Source organism: Vipera berus (assembly GCF_964194415.1).
Source record: "Vipera berus genome assembly, chromosome: 3".
Taxonomy (NCBI): Eukaryota; Metazoa; Chordata; class Lepidosauria; order Squamata; family Viperidae; genus Vipera; species Vipera berus.
This window is the reverse complement of record NC_138204.1, coordinates 10,476,295-10,495,186: the sequence shown is the minus strand read 5'-3', so window position 1 is coordinate 10,495,186 and position 18,892 is coordinate 10,476,295. Positions and strand designations below refer to the sequence as shown.

Here is an 18,892-nt window from a genome sequence, read left to right as displayed (position 1 = left end):
TTAAAGCTTCTCAACTGCAGTAAATTGTTTAGGAGTTGGGTGCAAACACTTTTGCAATAAAAAAGTGCTTCTAATGCAGGCTACAATATTGTTTTTTAAATTCAGTGGGGTTTGAAATAGTGTTTAAAAAAGAAACCAGTTTAAGTTCTGCTGTCCTTTGTCACTGAGCACAGTGTTGAGCATCCATCTAGGTGTGAAGATGGCCTTGTACATATCTGCTGTTATATTTTTGTCTCTTCCCCCCCCCCCTTTCTCTGGAAGAACTGGCCCTTTCTTCCAAATGGCGGTAAAACTGCCCGTCAGTGGTTGCGATAATCAAGAGCACAGTGATTAGCAACATTGTGAGAGAGACAGACAAACAGGAGCCTTGGTGGAGCAGTGGGCTAATGCCTCCTTAAGTAACACCAGCTGCCTGCAATTAGTGCAGGTTCGAGTCCCACCAGGCTCAAGGTTGACTCAGCCTTCCATCCTTCCGAGGTAGGTAAAATGAGGACCCAGATTGTTGGGGGCAATAAGCTGACTTTGTAATAATGCCGCTTGGGGGGCGGCGAAAGCCCTAATAAGCAGGCACATACATAGAATGAAGGCTATTGCTAAGCACATTGGTTTGTGCTTAAATTGTAAGCCGCCCTGAGTCTTCAGAGAAGGGCGGGATATAAATGGGATTTAAAAAACAAAAACAGAGAGCCAGTTTGGTCTAACGGTTGAGGCACCAGGCTAGAGACTGGGAATTCTAGTCCTGCCTTAGCCATAAAAGCTAGCTGGGTGATTTTGGTCCAGACGTTCTCTGCATCCCAGATCCGTCTCACGGGGTTGTTGTGGGGAAAACAAGCTGGGGAAGCTGGGTTCGATATGTTCGCTGCCTGGAATTTTATTTGTAAAAAAATAATAAAAGGCGGGATACAAATAAAAATAAATAAATCAAATCAAATGATGCAGATACGGACTGGGGAGAAGGTGTGTGTGTTTTTTGTTTTTGTTTTTTTTGCTATGAGACCATAGCATTTTGCAACTTATTTTCTTTTTTCTTTTTATAGTACTGGAGATAAATGTATTCTTAACTTTAAGCCATGTGGGCTGTTTGGTAAAGAGCTTCACAGAATAGAGGGCTACGTTCAGGACAAAAAGTAAGTGATCTATCTGAATCATAGAATCATAGGGCTGGAAAGGACCTTGGAGGTCCTCTAGTCCAGCCTCTGCCCAGGGGGAGGGGTGAATGAATCTTAAGTCAGGGGTCTTCAAACTTGGCGCTTTTATGACTTGTGGACTTCAACTCCCAGTTGAAGTCCACTAGTCATAAAAAGGGACGCGGTGGCTCAGTGGGTTAGGACGCTGAGCTTGTCGATCAGAAGGTCGGCAGTTTGGCGGGTCGAATCCCGAGTGCCGCGTAGCAGAGTGAGCACCTGTTACTCGTCCCAGCTTCTGCCAACCTAGCAGTTTGAAAGCACGTAAAAATGCAAGTAGAAAAATAGGAACCACTCCGGTGGGAAGGTAACAGCGCTCCGTGCGCCTTTGGCGTCTAGTCATGCCGGCCACATGACCATGGAGACGTCCTCGGACAAGTGCTGGCTCTTCGGCTTTGAAACGGAGATGAGCACCGGCCCCTAGAGTCGGAAACGACTAGCACGCATGGGCGGGGGAACCTTTTACCTTTTTTTTTAGTCATAAAAGGGCCAAGTTTGAAGACCCCCCCCTGGTTATACACTATCTTCCCACATGGAAAAACTTTCCAATTTGCTCTACAGAAAAGAAGCATACAGAAGTCTGTACCAATTTCTGAGGAAATAGCAGTGTACAGAGTCTTTCGTATTTCTCCAATAGCTGAGTTTCATGACAGGTAGTCCTTGACATACGACTGTAAGGAAGCCTGCCTCATTGGAGTTATAACTCAACGACGGGTAGCAAAACAGGTCAGTCCTGTGACTGACATGATATTACAAGCTTTCTTGTGGTCATTAAGCAGAGACTTAATGTTTGTTCAGTGAATCCTTCAGTCGTTCAGTGAACCGTCTGTTTGCTGTGGGATTAGTTTTGCCAGATTTTGGCAAAACGGTTGTAAAATGTGGTGACAACGACCGTGGGACGCTGCCAAGAGTCACAAATGGGAGTGTGTTGCCGAGTGATTGTGTTGACCCGGAATTAGGGGACAGCATAGGAAGTATCAATTGTGAATATGTGCAGATGGCCCTGCTGTCTTTGGGTACTTGCAGAGTCATGGATGTAGGGTCATGAAAGGACAGCAAGGAAAACACCCAATGTCCTAACCCACCCGGGAACATACAATGTCTTTAGGGAAACACCCAAACGGGAACGTTTTTAGCTGCTTTTGCTTTCTCCATTCTTATCTAGAGTGTGGCAGACTTACTGTTCTGTACCAGCCTGCTACCGGCCCTGCAGCAAAAGCAGGGACGACCCCTTTACAAACGGCAAGAGGCTGGAATAAAGCCTGCCAAATTTATTCACATAAAACAAGAGCAAGACAAGACACCAACCATAAAACACGAGCTAAGAAGCAGGAACAATCCAAGCGGTTGCCTTCAGCAAACCAGCCCTCCCACACATTCCCCTTATATAGAGTTCAGGGCGTGGCTTCTCTGTGCCTCCTTCCGAGGAGCTCCATTGCCTTCCTCTGTTTACTCCTACTTGACTGCCTCCTGCGTCGGGCGTCCTTGAACAGGGCCAGCTGTGGGTCATCTTCATCCATGCTGTCAGGCTCACACAGCTGGGTCTCCACCAGGTGGGAGGGGCCTGGCTGGGGGCTCTGCAGAGCCTCAAAGCCATCATCAGCAAGTTCTTCAACACCCCCCTCCTCCTCCTCCTCTGAGTCATCCGGCCCAACTGCCGAACCCACAGGCTGACCCTGAATCACAACACTTACTGAGTGAAATCTTTATCTTACGTGTGTCAGCTTTGCTGGGTGGATTGCTTATGTAATCAGAAAGAATAAATACAAGGGTTTCTTGTCATTCGGGGCTTCTGTCTTTTAGAGGAGCCCGTCTTTGTTCAGCTGAATAAAAACGTAAAGCTTAAAGGCAACTTCCGGTTTTCTGTATTTTTTTTTATCAAGCAAAACCTCAGAACCTGCACAAGAATTGAAGTTCGGTCATGTGACCCCAGAGGGCCTCTGACTGTTGGAACATTGAAACTGGGTCATAAATAGCCCGAAGGAAAGCCCGGTCATAAGTTGAGGTCTAACTAAATGCAATAAATAAATAACTATACCAGGGGCAGGCAACCTTGGCTCTTTTATGACTCGTGGACTTCAACTCCCAGAATTCCTGAGCCAGCATGGCTCAGCTTGGAAACCTCTCCCTTTCCCCTCAGCATGGCTGGTTCAGGAATTCTGGGAGTTGAAGTCCACAAGTCATAAAAGAGCCAAGGTTGCCTACCCCCTGGTCTAGAGCATTTCAGTGTATTAGTTAAGCATTACCTCAGGGATAGGCAACCTTGGCTCTTTTATGACTCGTGGACTTCAACTCCCAGAATTCCTGAGTCAGCATGGCTCAGCTTAGAAACCTCTCCCTTTCCCCTCAGCATGGCTGGTTCAGGAATTCTGGGAGTTGAAGTCCACGAGTCATAAAAGAGCCAAGGTTGCCTACCCCCTGGTCTAGGGCATTTCAGTGTATTAGTTAAGCATTACCTCAGGGATAGGCAACCTTGGCTCTTTTATGACTCGTGGACTTCAACTCCCAGAATTCCTGACCCAGCATGGCTCAGCTTGGAAACCTCTCCCTTTCCCCTCAGCATGGCTGGCTCAGGAATTCTGGGAGTTGAAGTCCACGAGTCATAAAAGAGCCAAGGTGGCCTACCCCTGACCTATACTATTCTAGAGTTTGGGGTTTTTCAAACTGGGTGCCATGAAGACTTGAATGAGCTCTTCAGGACTGATAAGGAAAAAGCGCTTTCCATAAGGGACTGAAGTGGAGAGTTTTTTCCTTCTTGGTCACTCTGGGGAAAAGGGCTGAGCTTGTCATCCAACATTCAGAAGTTCCCCACCCCTCTTGATCAGAGGTTCCAGAACTTTCTTTTCTAAAACAGTCAGGTTCCATGGTCTGAAAAAAATTACTTAGGACTGTTTTTCGCACTTGCGACCGTTGCACCATCCCCATGGTCACGTGATTAAAATTCAGATACTTGGCAACTGGCTCATATTTATGACAGCTGCAGTGTCCCAGTGTCATGTGGTTACTTTTTTTTTTGCGACCTTCTGATAAAGTCAGTGGGGAAGCAGGATTTATTTAACAGCCTCGGTGCTAACTTAACAACTGCAGTGATTCACTTAACAACTGTGGCAAGACAGGTCACAAAATGGGGCAGAACTCACCTAACCACTGTCTTGCTTAGCAGTGGAAATTTGGGGGCTCAGTTGTGGTCTTACGTTGAGGACTACCTCAACGCATAATAAAAAAAATCAGAACCTCAACAGTGAATTTTATTACCGGTTCTGGAATATGAAGGAATTGTGATTGCCTTATAATTTGTCATCCCACCCACCCCATCCATTTTTCTATAACAATTATTTTCCTCACCTAATTTTAATTTCTAGATTTCTACTGCCTTGGAAATAACTACGTTTTCCTCTTAAAACATTTATAATTTAACTATAGTTTTGCAAAAAAAAAAAAAGCCAGTTTGTGGAAAGTGTGAACTTAAGGTGAAAGTGTGTTGAAAGCTGCTAGAAGTTGTGTTCTATGTTTTGAGGTTCTTTCCAGCAAATGGCAGATAATGATAACTTTTCAGGTCACCTTGGGTTTTTTTTTTTTTGCCACTGCTATTCCAGATCATCTGATGTGGGAAAGAAAAATAACATTACCGTGTCGGTAGCTAAGGGTGACATTCCTTCATATTAGAAAGGTTAATCTCATAAGCCCATGTTAAGACTCGTGCATATTTCATTTGTGCTGTTAGAGCTGAGTTAGATTCTATCCGATGTTAATTAAGCTGGAAATTTACAGAATCTTGAGTAAACTAAAATATCTTTTAAAAACAGTAAGAAGAAACTCTCAGTGATCTATGGGAAATGGACAGAATGTTTGTGGTGTATTGATCCTTACTCTTACGAAAACTACAAGAAGAACGAGAGAAAAGGTGGCGATCAGAAAAAACCAAAGCCGGTACGTTTTATGAAAAAAAGAAAAGAAAAAAGAAGAAGCTTGCACTTCTTTTTTAAGAAAATTGTTTTCTAAACAGGATACGGTGCAAATGGGATGATTGTTGCTTAGGTTACGATAAGGGTGTCATCTTTACCTTGATAAATTCTGGGGTTATTCAAGGTGCTGTCCAGGGCAGTCGGGAATTACAGCTAGTCCTTGATTTATGGCCCTATTGGAGCCTAGAATTATTGTTGTAAATACGCCAATCATTAAGCAAGTCGTCACTGACTGTACCCATTTTGCAACCATTTTTGCAGCAGTCACAAAGCCCAGCGTTGCAGTCATTAAACAAATCCATTGTCCGCAAGGGGTTTTCTTTTGCCAGAAATCATAAGTAAACACCGGTCATAAATTGTGGTCATGTTGACTGTGGGACAGCTACAAATGGCCATAAATGCAGTTGGTTGCTGAGCACCCAATAAATGTTGACTGCAGGGCGAGGGGGCTGGCCTTGCAACTTTGAATGGGGGGGGTCATAATTAGCTCGGGGAGGTCCACTGTAACTTTGAATGGTTGCCAACTGACTGGTTGTAAGTTGAGGTTTGCCTGTATATGGAAATCTTTATTTATTTATTAAACTTACATGCTGCCCATATTGCCAAAGGCAAGAAATGGTATACATCGTTTCTCCCTTCTGCAGTTCATTGCAATTTAGAACAGTGGTTGATAAAATGAGAAGGCAAAGTGGGTGAAACTGAAAGAAGAGATGGCCCTTGTGAGTGTGGGGGATTGTGACAAATAGTACAAGAGTGAGAGCCAAAGTAGGAGCAGACGTTGGCAAGGATGAGAGAGAGGGGATTTTAATGAATAAGAGGCAATGAATGACATGGTCTATATGGCGTGGCTGAAGCAAAGATGAATTTTAAGGATAGAAAAATACGGAGAAGTAAAATTAACAGGGATGATGGGAACCAGCTGTCCTTTGCTTCTTTTTACTTTCCTCCCTTTAACTGGTTAATGTTAGTTACTGGTTTTTTCCCTCCCTGATTTGAATAACATAGCTCAGCCTGAGAAGATTAATGTAATGAAGTTTCTGCGCTGCAGGGAATGAGAAGGAGATGGAGCCTACGTGTCGTGGCTTCTACAGTTCATTGTGCCATAAATGAACATGGAAGCTCCGTCTTTCCCCATTCTTCTTCCCATTTCCTTTTCTAAATTGGCCTTGTGGTTTTTAAATCCTCCCCCCAAGGATATCCAAATTGGATAAGGTTGGGAAAGAGTTGGGAGCCCTTCAATCGGAGGTCTCCACACTTGGCAACTTTTAAGACTTGTGGACTTCAGTTTCTCAGAACTTGCCAAGGAAGCCAACATGGCTGGGTGAGGAATTCTGGGAGTTGAAGTCCATGAGTCTTAAAAGTTGCCAAGTTTGGAAACATTTTGCCTTAATTTCATAGCTTGCTGTTTTAAGGTCTCCAGAACCTTTGGTTTAAGGACCCAGGAAGCGTTGTGCCTCAATGGAAGCCATGCATGGCTTGAAAGTAGTAGTTCAGAAGTTCCTTCATGCTCTTTTGATTGAACACACCTAATTACTTCATTTTAAGAGAGATGACCCTGAAAATGATGACGCGGATGATATGCCAGAGATTCAAGAAACTGTGCAAGTTATACCTGGTAGTAAGCTACTTTGGAGGATAAGCTCAAGGCCATCAAATTCTTCACAGGTGAGCTGCTCCGAATATTGGAAGTGGATTTTTACATATAATTATGTACTTGACCGAAAGCACATCAGTACATTAGGGGGGAAAAAATTATGTATTTCCTTTTAGAATGTTCAAGTTCTATGAATAAATAAAGGATCAGAGGTTGTAAAATACTTGGAAGAAGTGTTAATTCTGCTGCTGTAAAATTGCTTATTAGCCGTGGGTTTTCTTGCAACTCGGATGGAATTGATATTAAGTTGAATCTCTTCCATAGTAGTCTATAGATATTTCGATTTTGTGCCAGCGGGTTAGGGTCACCTTTCAGCATTCACCGAGATATGTATGTTCTCCATCTGTCGCTAATATGGTCCTTCAGGGTTTTGCAATGGTTGACCCTTCCTTCCAAATATATAGATATAGTAGATGGAAAAGGCAGTCAAATTAGACTTACTGCAATTCATAACAAAATCAGAATGTAAAATATTGCTGTGTCATTTGAACATGCAATTTACATAGTTATCAAGCAAAACCATATTAATAACATTGGCATATTAGAACAATTTGTATGCAGTGCTGAGTGCCACTGTGCCTTTATTAATTTAAAGATGATGTCACAGAAGAAACCAAATTAAAGATTGAGGGAGACAAGAGAGTATCTTTATTAAGTGCCACGTTGTATAGTAGGTTGATACAGTAGGTTAAGCTGATAGGATGATAAATTCATATATTTGTAATAAGTCTAGCCACCCAATAGAGGTACCAGATTGTAATCCAGTAAACAAAAATGATGCAATCCCAGGTCCTCGTAGAATACACTTCATAAATTCAGTTAGCACAAATATTTTTATTCTATGTATTAGTTAATAATAAATGTGCATAGTTAATATTTATTTATTAAGAAAATCTATATGGCTATCCAACTCACTCAAGGCTCTTAGAGAGGAAGATGAGATATACCCGTGGTGGCGAACCTATGGCATGTGTGCCACAGGTGGCACGCAGAGCCCTCTCTGTAGGCACGCATGCCCTCGCCCCACTCCTAGGCCTTCAGCTGGGTTTTATAAAACCTTTTCGCTTTAGGCCTTCGCTGCCGTGCGCAAAAAAAAAGGTTCAATCAATCAATCAATTTCAACTTTTCGTGGGGAAAAAAAGATCTCGCAAAGTTGGAATTGATTGAGCTTTTTAGTCCCACCCAATCTGCCATTACCACCGCAATCACGCCCAGCCAATGGGCCATGCTCAGCCAATGGGCCACACCCACTCGGCGCCCGACGATACAAAAGTGGGTTTTGGGTTGCAGTTTGGGCACTCAGTCTCCAAAAGGTTCACCACCACTGACCTATACTATGTGCTGTGTGTTTACATTCCTGTTTCTGCTTTCAGATGTACAATTTCACCAATTTTGCTGTCACTCTTAATGAATTGGAGAAGGGCATGGAAGATATACTGGCTCCTACTGACTGTCGGTTAAGACCAGACATAAGGCATATGGAAAATGGAGAGATAGGTATGTGTGATATACAGGCAGGCATTGCCCTCGCAGATTAGAAACCTTAAGCAAAGCTTATGTTTTTCTTACCGAGTTGATGCCCTTGTATCTTATTCTCTTCTGTACATTCCAAGGATGGTTTGACCCTTTGAATTTGATGGGTCCATCCTGATACCCCCAAAGTGTTGAGCACACTCTCTAAACCACTAGACCTTGTTATAAAATTGGAATTTTTAATGTGATGGATGAGGGGAAAAATGCATTTATGAAGGGAGAAGAATCATATTAACTGTGCTTGAGGCTAATCACATTAAATGTAGTTGGTATCATGGCCATAGTATTACCAGTTTCCCCGAAAATAAGACCGGGTCTTATGTTAATTTTTGTTCCAAAAGACGCATTAGGGCTTATTTTCCTGTTAGGTCTTATTTTCGGGAAAATGCGATACTAAATACATCTGTTTTAAGTGGGGCTTTGGGGGGGGGCTTATATTATGAGCATTTTGAAAAATCATGCTAGGGCTTATTTTCCAGTTGGGTCTTATATTGTGGGAAACACGGTACTGTTTGAAGATACTGCTGTTTGAAGGGCAGTCGTGGCATGCACTGAGTCTGGTAGAAGTTGTGAACCTATTTTAGAACAAGGGAATTTACCGAAGGGTAAATGGTAGGAACATGTTCTAGATATTTAGAAAAACAGTTATAATTTCAAAGCACCTGAAGGCAGGACAAGAAGCAATGGATGGGAGCTAATCAAGGAGAGAACCAAACTAGAAATAATGAGAAGTTTCTTGACAGTGAGAACCATTAATCAGTGGAATGGCTTTGCCTTCAGACATTGTGGATACTCTAACACTGGAGGAGCTTTCAAGAGGAGATTGGACAACCGTTTGTCTGAAATGGTATAGGGTCTCCTGCCTGAGCAGGGGGGTTGGACTAGAAGACCTCCAAGGTCCCTTCCAACTCTTGTTATTCTGTTACAGTTCTCATATACAAATTGTATAATCCTTTTTTAAGGCTCCAGGTATGAACTCTTATAATTAAAACTCTCATTGTTAAAAATAACGGGCTAGAGATAGACCAAAGCCTTGATGTCTTTGAGGTCAGGCTTTTTCTGCCAGAGTTATCTGTCAGTTGAGTGCACGGTGTTCTGTTTTAATCAGCTCTTATCAAATTCCTTCTTTAATGGTTTTGAAGCTTACCATTGTGGGGATGTTTTCATGAATGGGAAGGCTTAATGGTTATTATTTATTTATTATATTTTTATGCCAACCATCTCCTCTATAATGAGACTCTGGGTGGCTAACAGATTATAAAAAATTAAAATATGAAAACTATGCAAATAAAACATTTTTAAACTATACAAAACACGAAGACTAAGAGAGGCATGGCACGGGGATGAGGTCTTCTTACCCTGTCAACTACCTCCAGCAGTATATACCCATCTCCAAAGCTTCAAGTCAACCCGAGTTTTAATATCCTTCCCCAAGGCCAAGTTGTCACCTTCAGTGGTAGAGCGTTCCACAGGGATGGGGCCACAGCAAAAAAGACTCTTCTCCTTGGCCCCACCCACTGGAATTCCTTAGCAAACGGGATCCATAGCCGACCTCTTCGTTGGGATGGGCTAGTTCCATTGGGAAGAGACAGCTCGTCAGATACCTCAAGTTAAATGGGTCTTTTGCACATACCCAATAACAGAATAACAGAGTTGGAAGGGACCTTGGAGGTCTTCTAGTCCAACCCCCCTGCTCAAGCAGGAAGCCCTGTGCCATTTCAGACAAATGGAGCATCCACAACATCTGGAGGCAAGTCGTTCCACTGATTAATTGTTTTAACTATCAGGAAGTTTCTCCTTAGTTCTAGGTTGCTTCTCTGCTTGATGAGTTTCCATCCGTTGCTTCTTGTCCTGCCTTCAGGCGCTTTGGAGAATGGCTTGACTCCCTTTTCTTTGGGGCAGCCCCTGAGATATTGGAAGACTGCTATCATGTCACCCCTAGTCCTTCTTTCCAATTAAACTAGGCATACCTAATTCCAGCAACCATTCTTTATATATAATTTATATAATTGCAGATTTTTATTTCTCTTGAGTATTTTGTCAGAACTCTGGCTTGACTCTCAGTAGACAGCTGAAGGTTCAGGATAATGATTGAAAGAGTATACAAATAAATATGAAGTGTTCTATGTTGTGGTTTGTAATTTTTAATGTCTTCATTTACTTTTTTTTTGCCTTTTTCGTTTAAAAAAATATCTCTCGAAATACCTGTTAGATCTGGCAAGCAAAGAAAAAGAGAGGCTAGAAGAAAAGCAAAGAGCTGCTCGAAAGGATCGCGCAAAAGAGGAAATTGACTGGAGGACGAGGTAATTCGTTGTCCTGGAAGTATAGGGAAGCGTGCTGATCCCTTTAGGTGCCTGCAGTAGGAACTCTATATTTAATGCAGGAAAATACCCCAGGATAATCTGGGTCAGTCACCGGGACCAGAGGTTTAGTCTTCCAGGCTTTCGGACTCTCCCTCACCAGAACTTTTTGGTCCTGGGTGACCGACCCGGATTGGATCCAGGAAGTATATAATAATAATAATAATAATAATAATAATTTTATTTGTATACCGCCCTTCTCCCGAAGGACTCAGGGCGGTGAACAGGGCAAACATATAAAAGTACAGGAATACAAAAACTAAAAAAGAATTAAACAAGATGCCCAAGTTAAAACAGTAGATTAAAATACATTTAAAATAGCAATAAAACCTAAACCCATCCCCCATCAGGCCAGGCCGGCCTGTTCGAACAAATAAGTCTTCAGATCGCGTCGGAAGGAGCGAAGGTTGGGCGCCATCCGGAGCTCAACCGGCAAATGATTCCATAAATCATATAGAATCTCATCACATGGCAACCTTCTTTCTCATCTTACCTAAGTGTTTTTTTTTATGTTTTCCGTTTTAAACTTCACGCCTTTCCATTAAGAGATAGGCAGCCTTTTTTTTTGGGGGGGGACACAGTCAGGAATGATTTGCTGTATAAAGTAAAATGGGGTTTCCTCAGTTGCTTTGCATCTCTCTCTCTTGCTCTGTCTCTCTCTGTCTCTCTGTCTCTGTCTCTCTTTCTGTCTCTCTCTCTCTCTGTGAGAGAGAGAGAGAGAAAGAGAACTTAAATTTTTTGTTTTACAATAGGAAGAATGTGCAAAATGAAGATTAAAGAATGGGGTCCTTGGTGCTCTCTACGTTTGGCTGTTTCCTGTAGACATTTCATTACCCAACTAGATAACATTTTCAGTGCTAGAACAGAGTGGGATTTCCTTTCTGTTTTATATACTAGTTGGGTAATGAAAGGTCTGCAAGAAAACAACCGAGCTCGGAGAGCACCAGGAGCAGTTCAACCCTGAGCTACAGATCTTCCCTTCTAAAGATTTAAAGAGGCAAATAGGCAACACAGACTGCTTGTTCCTTCTTTTATTGTTAATTATTCCAATTATTGTTCCTTCTTCTGGCCTGTCCCTCTGCTCATTTCTCTTACACTTTTTTAATACCTGGAAAAAAAGCAATCATTTCTCTCCCCACTCAACCCAGTCTTCTTTTTGTCAGCTGAAATTTCTAGCCCCTTAATAATTCTCGCTGCCCTTCCTAAATCTTCCTCTCTGGATTTTCCCCCAAAAGCCTTGGAGCTGAACGTAATACTTGAGTTGAGATGTGATCGATAAAAGTGTAAAGCAGAACAGTTTCTGCCCATAATTTATAAACTTAGGTTTGAGAGAAATTGCATTTGTCTTTTTACAGCCACATCACGTGGCTAGCCTGAACTCAATTTTGCAATCAACAACCAAGATAAGCTTTTTTATTTATTTTATTTATTTATTTTATTGGATTTGTATACCGCCCTATTCCCGTAGGACTCAGGGCGGTTTACAGGGCAGTTAAAACCATGAATACAAAAAATTAAAAACAATTAAAACAATTAAATTAAATTCAAGCCCCAAGAGTAAATCTAAAACCCAGTTAAATTAACAACCCCACAGTCTGGACCAAACAGATCGAAGAGCCAAGTTTTCAGGTCCCGGCGAAATGAGCGAAGGTCGGGGGCAGTCCTAAGTTCTGTGGGTAGTTGGTTCCATAGGGCAGGCGCACCCACAGAGAACGCCCTTCCCCTGGGAATAACCCGCCAGCATCCATTAACTGGCGGTACCCTGAGAAGGCCCTCCCTGTGGGGGCACATAGGACGATGGGAAGATGATGCCGGCAGCAGGTGTTCCCTTAGATAGTCCGGACCCAAGCCATTTAGGGCTTTATAGGTCATTACCAGCACCTTGAATCTCACCCGGAGGGCAACCGGAAGCCAATGCAGCTCACGGAGAAGAGGTGTTACATGGGAGTATCGGGAAGCTCCCTACTGTTGCCCAGCTAAAGTCTCCCACATCCTGCATTGAATTTAATTTCCCACCGAAGAATTTCGCATTTGCCCTGCTTAAATACTGTTCTGTATTTTCAGCCCAATTTTTTAACCTTTCAGGACCACTTTGGATTTCGGTCTCTCAGGATCGCTGTCCTACCCAATTTTGTTTTGTATTCAAATTTGGAAAGCACTCTCTTCATACCTTCCTCGGAGGGGCTTAATTAAAAAAATAATTGAAGGGCTGAGTCTTGTCCCTCCAGCCTTGAATTCATAACTGCTTCTAAGTTGCTTTCAGACTGAGTGCTTTGTGATCTGCTTTAGAATCTTCCTTCATATTGATATCAATCTCGACAGTCTATAGTTCCCTGGATCTCATTTTCCTGTCGAGGAGGATGGTTAATTCTCCTCTGACATTTTGGCCATTCTTCTATTGATGATAATGCAGAAAAGTTTAAACTAAACTTTAAAGTAAATAAACATTAAAGACCATTCAAGTCCCATCTCAGCCCTGAAAGCCAGCTGGGTGACTGTGGGCTAATCGCCAGGAGACGATGAGTTCTAATCCTGCCTTAGACATGAAGGCTGGCTGGGTGACACTCCCTCAGCCCAGCCTACCTCACAGGTGGTTGTTGTGGAGAAAATTGGGAGGAAGGTATGTTGGATATGATCACATTTTGTAACCTTCCTTGCTGACTTCTGACAAAAGCAAAGTCAATGAGGAAAGCCAGCTTTGTTTTAAGGGCCACATGATTCATTTAACAACTGCAGTGATTCACTTAATTGTGGCAAAAAAATAGGCAAAACTCACTTAGCTGTCTTGCTTAGCAATAGAAATTTTGAGGTCAATTGTGTTCATAAGTTGAGGACTGTGTATTGCTGAATTTAACTACCTTTCTTCTACTTTTGTTTCCCTCCCCCTCCCCTCCCCAGATGGTTTTACCAAGGCACTAATCCATATACTGGGACTGCTGACTGGCTATATTCGGGAGGATATTTTGATAGAAATTTCTTCGATTGTCCGGATATCTATTGAAAACCCTGAATGCAGTTGCTCTTTTGCCCAGAATTGGTAGACTTAAATGAGTCCAGCGGCTATTGGGCTATGTCATGACAAGAAAATAATATATTTTTTCCTAAAGCAATGAAAATCATCAGTCACTGATCAAGGTTTTGTCATGTACATTTGCCAAAATACTGAAGTGCTGTTACTCATTTTCCTGAAGCTGCAACATGAAATTATGTAATTGGGGAAAGATGCTTGCATGTTTTTGTTAGCTTCCTTCAATTTATCATTTCATATTTTATTATTTTATTTTATTTTTTGGGCCAGGATTAACTCACTAAAACCGGTGGGGAAAATAGCTCCTTTCTTAAAAAAAGAAAAGATAGGTACTTTTTTTGTTTTGAAAATAAAATTGTACAATAAAAGATATCTTTAAAGTATTCATAACTTGGAGGCCACAGAAACACCTTAGCATAAGAGATACACAGCTGGCCCTATTGAAAAAGTTTCTAGCAAGAATCCAGCGTGACTAAAATTCACAGGAATTGTTGAACGCTTTTAACTTTTAAAAGTTTGACAACGTACAGTCGAGATAGACTTAATTTTTCAGGAGCAGTTTCTCCATTTTGCCTCAAGTCTTTCGGCCCTGTGATTTATTGATTCAGTGAGGCATCTGTGATTTTGTTTTTAAAAAAGGAACTACTCCCATCGTACGTTGGGCTGGTTTGTAAGTGTGGATAACAGCCAATTTTTGTGTGTTTGAAGTTTTGAAAACATTTTGTCTTAAAAACCCAGGTGGCTTTGGAGATATTTATAGGAACTTGGATGTCATGTAAATATCATGTAAGAAATCATACTTCTTGCTTTGTTTAGAAATGTGTTTGTTGGCAGCTCCGGTTTGGGAGACTGATTTTCCCGTTGATTTCATAACACGAGCATCTTTCTTCCCCATTCAGTTTGCCTCGGATACATCTGCAAAAGTTCATATTTATTTTGGCCTCTTTTTTCTGAAGCACTTGCTTGCATCACAACTGATAACAGGTTTTTGAACAGCAGATTCTTAGTCTGTCCAATGCTGAATGATACAAATAGAAGCTTTTAATGAATCTCCACTTGGTAGGATGTCCTTGAGAATAAGTGTAGGCTTTGCAGTTTTAAACATGTCAAAACTCTGTCACTCTGGAGCTGTTTGAATTGAGAGGGAAAAGAGTGTTTTTCTTTTATTTCTAACACACGTTATTGACTATGTGTGGGTGTTATAGATAAGTTAATATTTACTAGATTATTATCTGCCAAATTGGAGATAACTTTACCTTGCTGTTTTAAATGGTAAACCAGCAAGAGCATAATAATCTAAAAGGGACAATGAAAAGATGAAAAAGATTGGATTATTGTCCCATGAACATTTGCCTATGATACAGGAATATTTGAATATTTTTCATTAACATTTCAAGCAAAAAAAAAAGGTAGCATGAAAATACTTGAGGCAATAAAATACTTTTTTTTAAGAGAATTGATTTGGACAAGCACTAGTTAACTCTAAATTTTATGTTGTTGTTTTTCTAAATTTGCTACATATTGCAGCTTCATGTTCATTTACTGCATTAGGGCTTCAAAATGTTTCAGTGGTCCCTCTCTTGAAATCACTTGCATCATAGTAGTCTCGCTGTATAATGTCTTCTCCTTCATAATACATTACCCACGAATCACTGTGCATTGATTTATCTATTATGTATCCCAGTCCAGAAATTCTTGGGTCCTTCTGTTTTTTTGGTAGGAACAGTGAATATTGGTTCCAGCGGTAGTTTTTACACTATACACCCACTACAGAATTGGCTGTTTATATTGCTCTCACAATCCACTGAATTCAGTATCTGAACAGTAAGGCTATACAAAGATCAGCTGCTATGATATAGTATTTCAGGTTCTAACCCCAGAAACGTGAAAATAGGGGACAATAGAAACTCACTTTTTCTCCCTTGATTAAGTCGCTATCTCCTTTTATTAGTAAAAGTTTTGTAAAGGGTTAAGCCAGGTGACAAATGCAGGTGGGTTGCATTAATATTTTGAAGGAGTCACATTAATCTTTTAAAACAGTTGGACCTTTTTCTTTAAGAAATGGCAAGGGATTTTTTTTTTTAAATTCCAATTTGCAGTCTTTTAAATTGAAATTAAAACTGGTTTTAAAGGAAGAGTGAATATTTTTCATTTCATCTTTTGTATAATCATTCTCTACTGAAAATGCATTTGCATTAAGTCTTCATGACTTATCTTTTACACCAACTGAGGCATATACTGTACTATATGATCATGATTTGGTGACCGGCTGAGCCTTGCATTTCAAAAATAGTGTGAAATTAAGACTGCAGAAAATCTGCTGTCCAGTAGAAATTAGTGGGAGGCTATTAACTTAGCTAATTTGTTTCTCTGTATATGATTAATTGTACTGGAAAATAATTCTTAAACTGCAAGTCCATTCTCCCACATATATGTATATTTCCTTTCTAACCAACTGCAGGGTACTATACTAAATATAATGCTTCAGAACAGATTAGAATTAAAGCACACACTAAAGTTTGATGACCTTAAAAGCTTTAATTATATTATTATTGTTTTTTTCCTTATGAAAAAGATAGTCATTTAGTTTGTTTACATTTTTACCTGCACTTATTATAAGCGCCACCTTCACAACCTAAGCACTGCCTTACATTTGACACATCTATTGGGGGGGAGCACTTTTAAAATAAATAAATAATCATGTTAAATATTAAGATAGGTATTAACTTAAAGCAGATATTTTTTTATGTGGAAAAAATAGTTATTTTCTTGGCTGCTTATTTCCATTGTGTTTACCTTGGTACCTTTGTTTGAATTAAGGCTTGTGCATACATTAGCTTGACTCCAGGACTATGGGTCGACACCCAAAACTTTTAATTTGCAGAAAGTGGTGTTTTCCCCTCACTCTACAGCATTGGGAAGAATTACATATTCACATGCCTCGTGCTATATTGCGACACTGGAGTAAATAAAACACGGTGGATTAAGCACAGCTTTTCTTGCTGTGCTATTAGGCTGACTTCACAATAAAGGCAGTCTTATCGTAGCAAGAAATAACCGCAAAGACTCACACTAGACTAGTCCATTTCTAAAATAGCAAGACAGCAGCAGGCTATGGAAATGAAGATGAAACTTCCTGTTCCGAAATAAATCCCACCGGAAACGTAACATGTCCACAAACCTTTGCTAGTCCTCGCTCTCCTCAACGCAACCTGCAGATGAGCGTTATTTTTCGATCACCTCAACAAGACGCTTGATCGATGGAACACTACTAATTCATTAAATTCTCTGACAAGTGGACATTAACTGGAAAGTATAAAAAAATAGAACGAAAGGTATAAATTCCTGCTTAATAATAATTTGATTTACACCGTTAGCCTTTACATGTAAAGAGAAAAGGGTAGAAATGGCCCTTTTTGAGGAGTTTGATAAACGTAATTTAAGTTTATTACTACTGCACCTTGCATAGTTTTGGGGTGGAACAATACATGAGTGCTTTCTCTTAGGCATCGTTAAAAATCCTTGGTCCTCAAAGTAGGATATTAGACGAAAAGCTTAATAAATATACGTTTTAAAGCATAAGACAGGTCTATTTTAGCAAGTTAATACTGTATACAAATACGTGAATCAGTACCATCTAGAATTAGTTTCTGAAAAGAGTGCTTACCCAGAATTTAGAAGCTTTGGATTACTAACTGTTGACACTCAGGTAGCCTGTAATCCTGAAAAAAAGTCATTGTTGTAATAATCCTAATAGTTCAGGTGCCTGTGTAGTTCTTCAGTTTTTCTATGTTTGTTGTATTCTGTGTGTTTTAATGTTGCAAATGTGGCTGTTCTCTTTATGTCGTGTTTTTAATCCTTCACTTAAATGATCTACTGTAACGTTGCCTCTTTAAAATCCTTAAGTGGTTTGGGTTTAATTGTAAAGTAAAGCAATATTTAAATACCTATAAAGCAAAAAAGTTCTAACAGAAATGATCTTTATGATGTTGATAGCATGTGGGGGAAAGGGAAAAAAAATGCACACGCCTCAGTTACCAGCTTTAATTTCCCCGCTCATTCTCCGCTACTGTTGCTGCTACTGCTGTCCTGTTTTGTGTTCTCTTTTTTTTTTGCCCTTAATAATCCCTGTTAATAATAAGAAGAAAAGTACATGGCACAATCCACCTGGAATTTCTGGGGCTAAGCCCTGTTTGGGATCCGTGGGCTTGCGGAGAAGCACCCCGTGGTGCTCTTCCAAATTTTTAGGTCAGTTCCCACGGGGCTTGTCCCAAACAAGAGCGCTTCCTGGCAAAAATATGCCGGCTGTGGTTTTTTGCCTTATCCATGTTACATGAACATGTTGGAGGATATTAAAAAGTCAAAGGCTTTAGTGAAATGGATTTATTTTTATAATATTTAACGACTGTCAATACCCATCTATATTAACTATTACAAATTCATATTTACCTTTTTAGAGAAGTCTGTACAGGTTTGTGGACATAAATGTTAAAAAAAAGTGTCAATGCAAATAAAGGCTGTTTTGGAGAAGACCCCGAGTTTTTGGACCTCGCTTTGTCCCTTGCAACAAATGAGTGGATCAGCTGCTCTCCTAGCGGGTCATCCTTGAATCCGCTGACCCGGGTTTATTATACCCACTTCGATTCCGTCTGGTTTCCCCTTGAGGGTGACAACAGTAATGCAATAAGAGGTAACCATGAAATCCTATCCCAGGATACTCCATCGAGGGAGAAACCCAAATCCTTGCAAGCCAAGAGTTTTAAGGAAGGAGGCAATTTAGGCAACCAAATATGGATGTTTTGCAACATGTCTCAGATTGTATGAACAGTTAAGGAGGGAGTTTTCTTCAGCCTGGGTTTAAGCATGTTGTGTGAACACAGGTCTGCAAGTAGTCCTCAACTTACAATTGTTTAGTGACAGAAGTTACAACAGCACTGAAAAAAGAGATTTATGGCTGTTTTCCACACGTATTACCCTTGTAGCATCCCCGTGATCAAACTTTAGCTGCTTGTCAACTGACTCATATTTATGATGGTTGCAGTGTCCCGGGGTCATGTGATCCCCTTTTGTGACTGACAGAGTCAATGGGGAATCCAGAGTCACTCTCACTTTAAAACCGTGTTAATAACTGAACAACTGCAGTGATCCACTTAACAACTGTGGCAAGA

At 40.7% G+C, this 18,892-nt stretch overlaps 1 protein-coding gene across 3 annotated transcripts in view; it reads left to right on the top strand.

Moving 5' to 3' along the window:
- The window catches only part of OSBPL2 (oxysterol binding protein like 2), a 76,635-nt gene extending 58,379 nt beyond the window's left edge, over positions 1 to 18,256 (top strand). For all 3 annotated transcript variants that reach the window (XM_081322843.1, XM_081322842.1, XM_081322844.1), the window contains 6 exons: positions 1,038 to 1,127; positions 4,991 to 5,114; positions 6,695 to 6,814; positions 8,177 to 8,300; positions 10,549 to 10,639; positions 13,595 to 18,256. In XM_081322843.1, coding sequence (XP_081178969.1) covers positions 1,038 to 1,127; positions 4,991 to 5,114; positions 6,695 to 6,814; positions 8,177 to 8,300; positions 10,549 to 10,639; positions 13,595 to 13,697 — 652 coding nt within the window. In that variant the 3' untranslated portion in view covers positions 13,698 to 18,256. The remainder of the gene's footprint in view (positions 1 to 1,037; positions 1,128 to 4,990; positions 5,115 to 6,694; positions 6,815 to 8,176; positions 8,301 to 10,548; positions 10,640 to 13,594) is intronic.
- Positions 18,257 to 18,892: the final 636 nt, after the last annotated feature.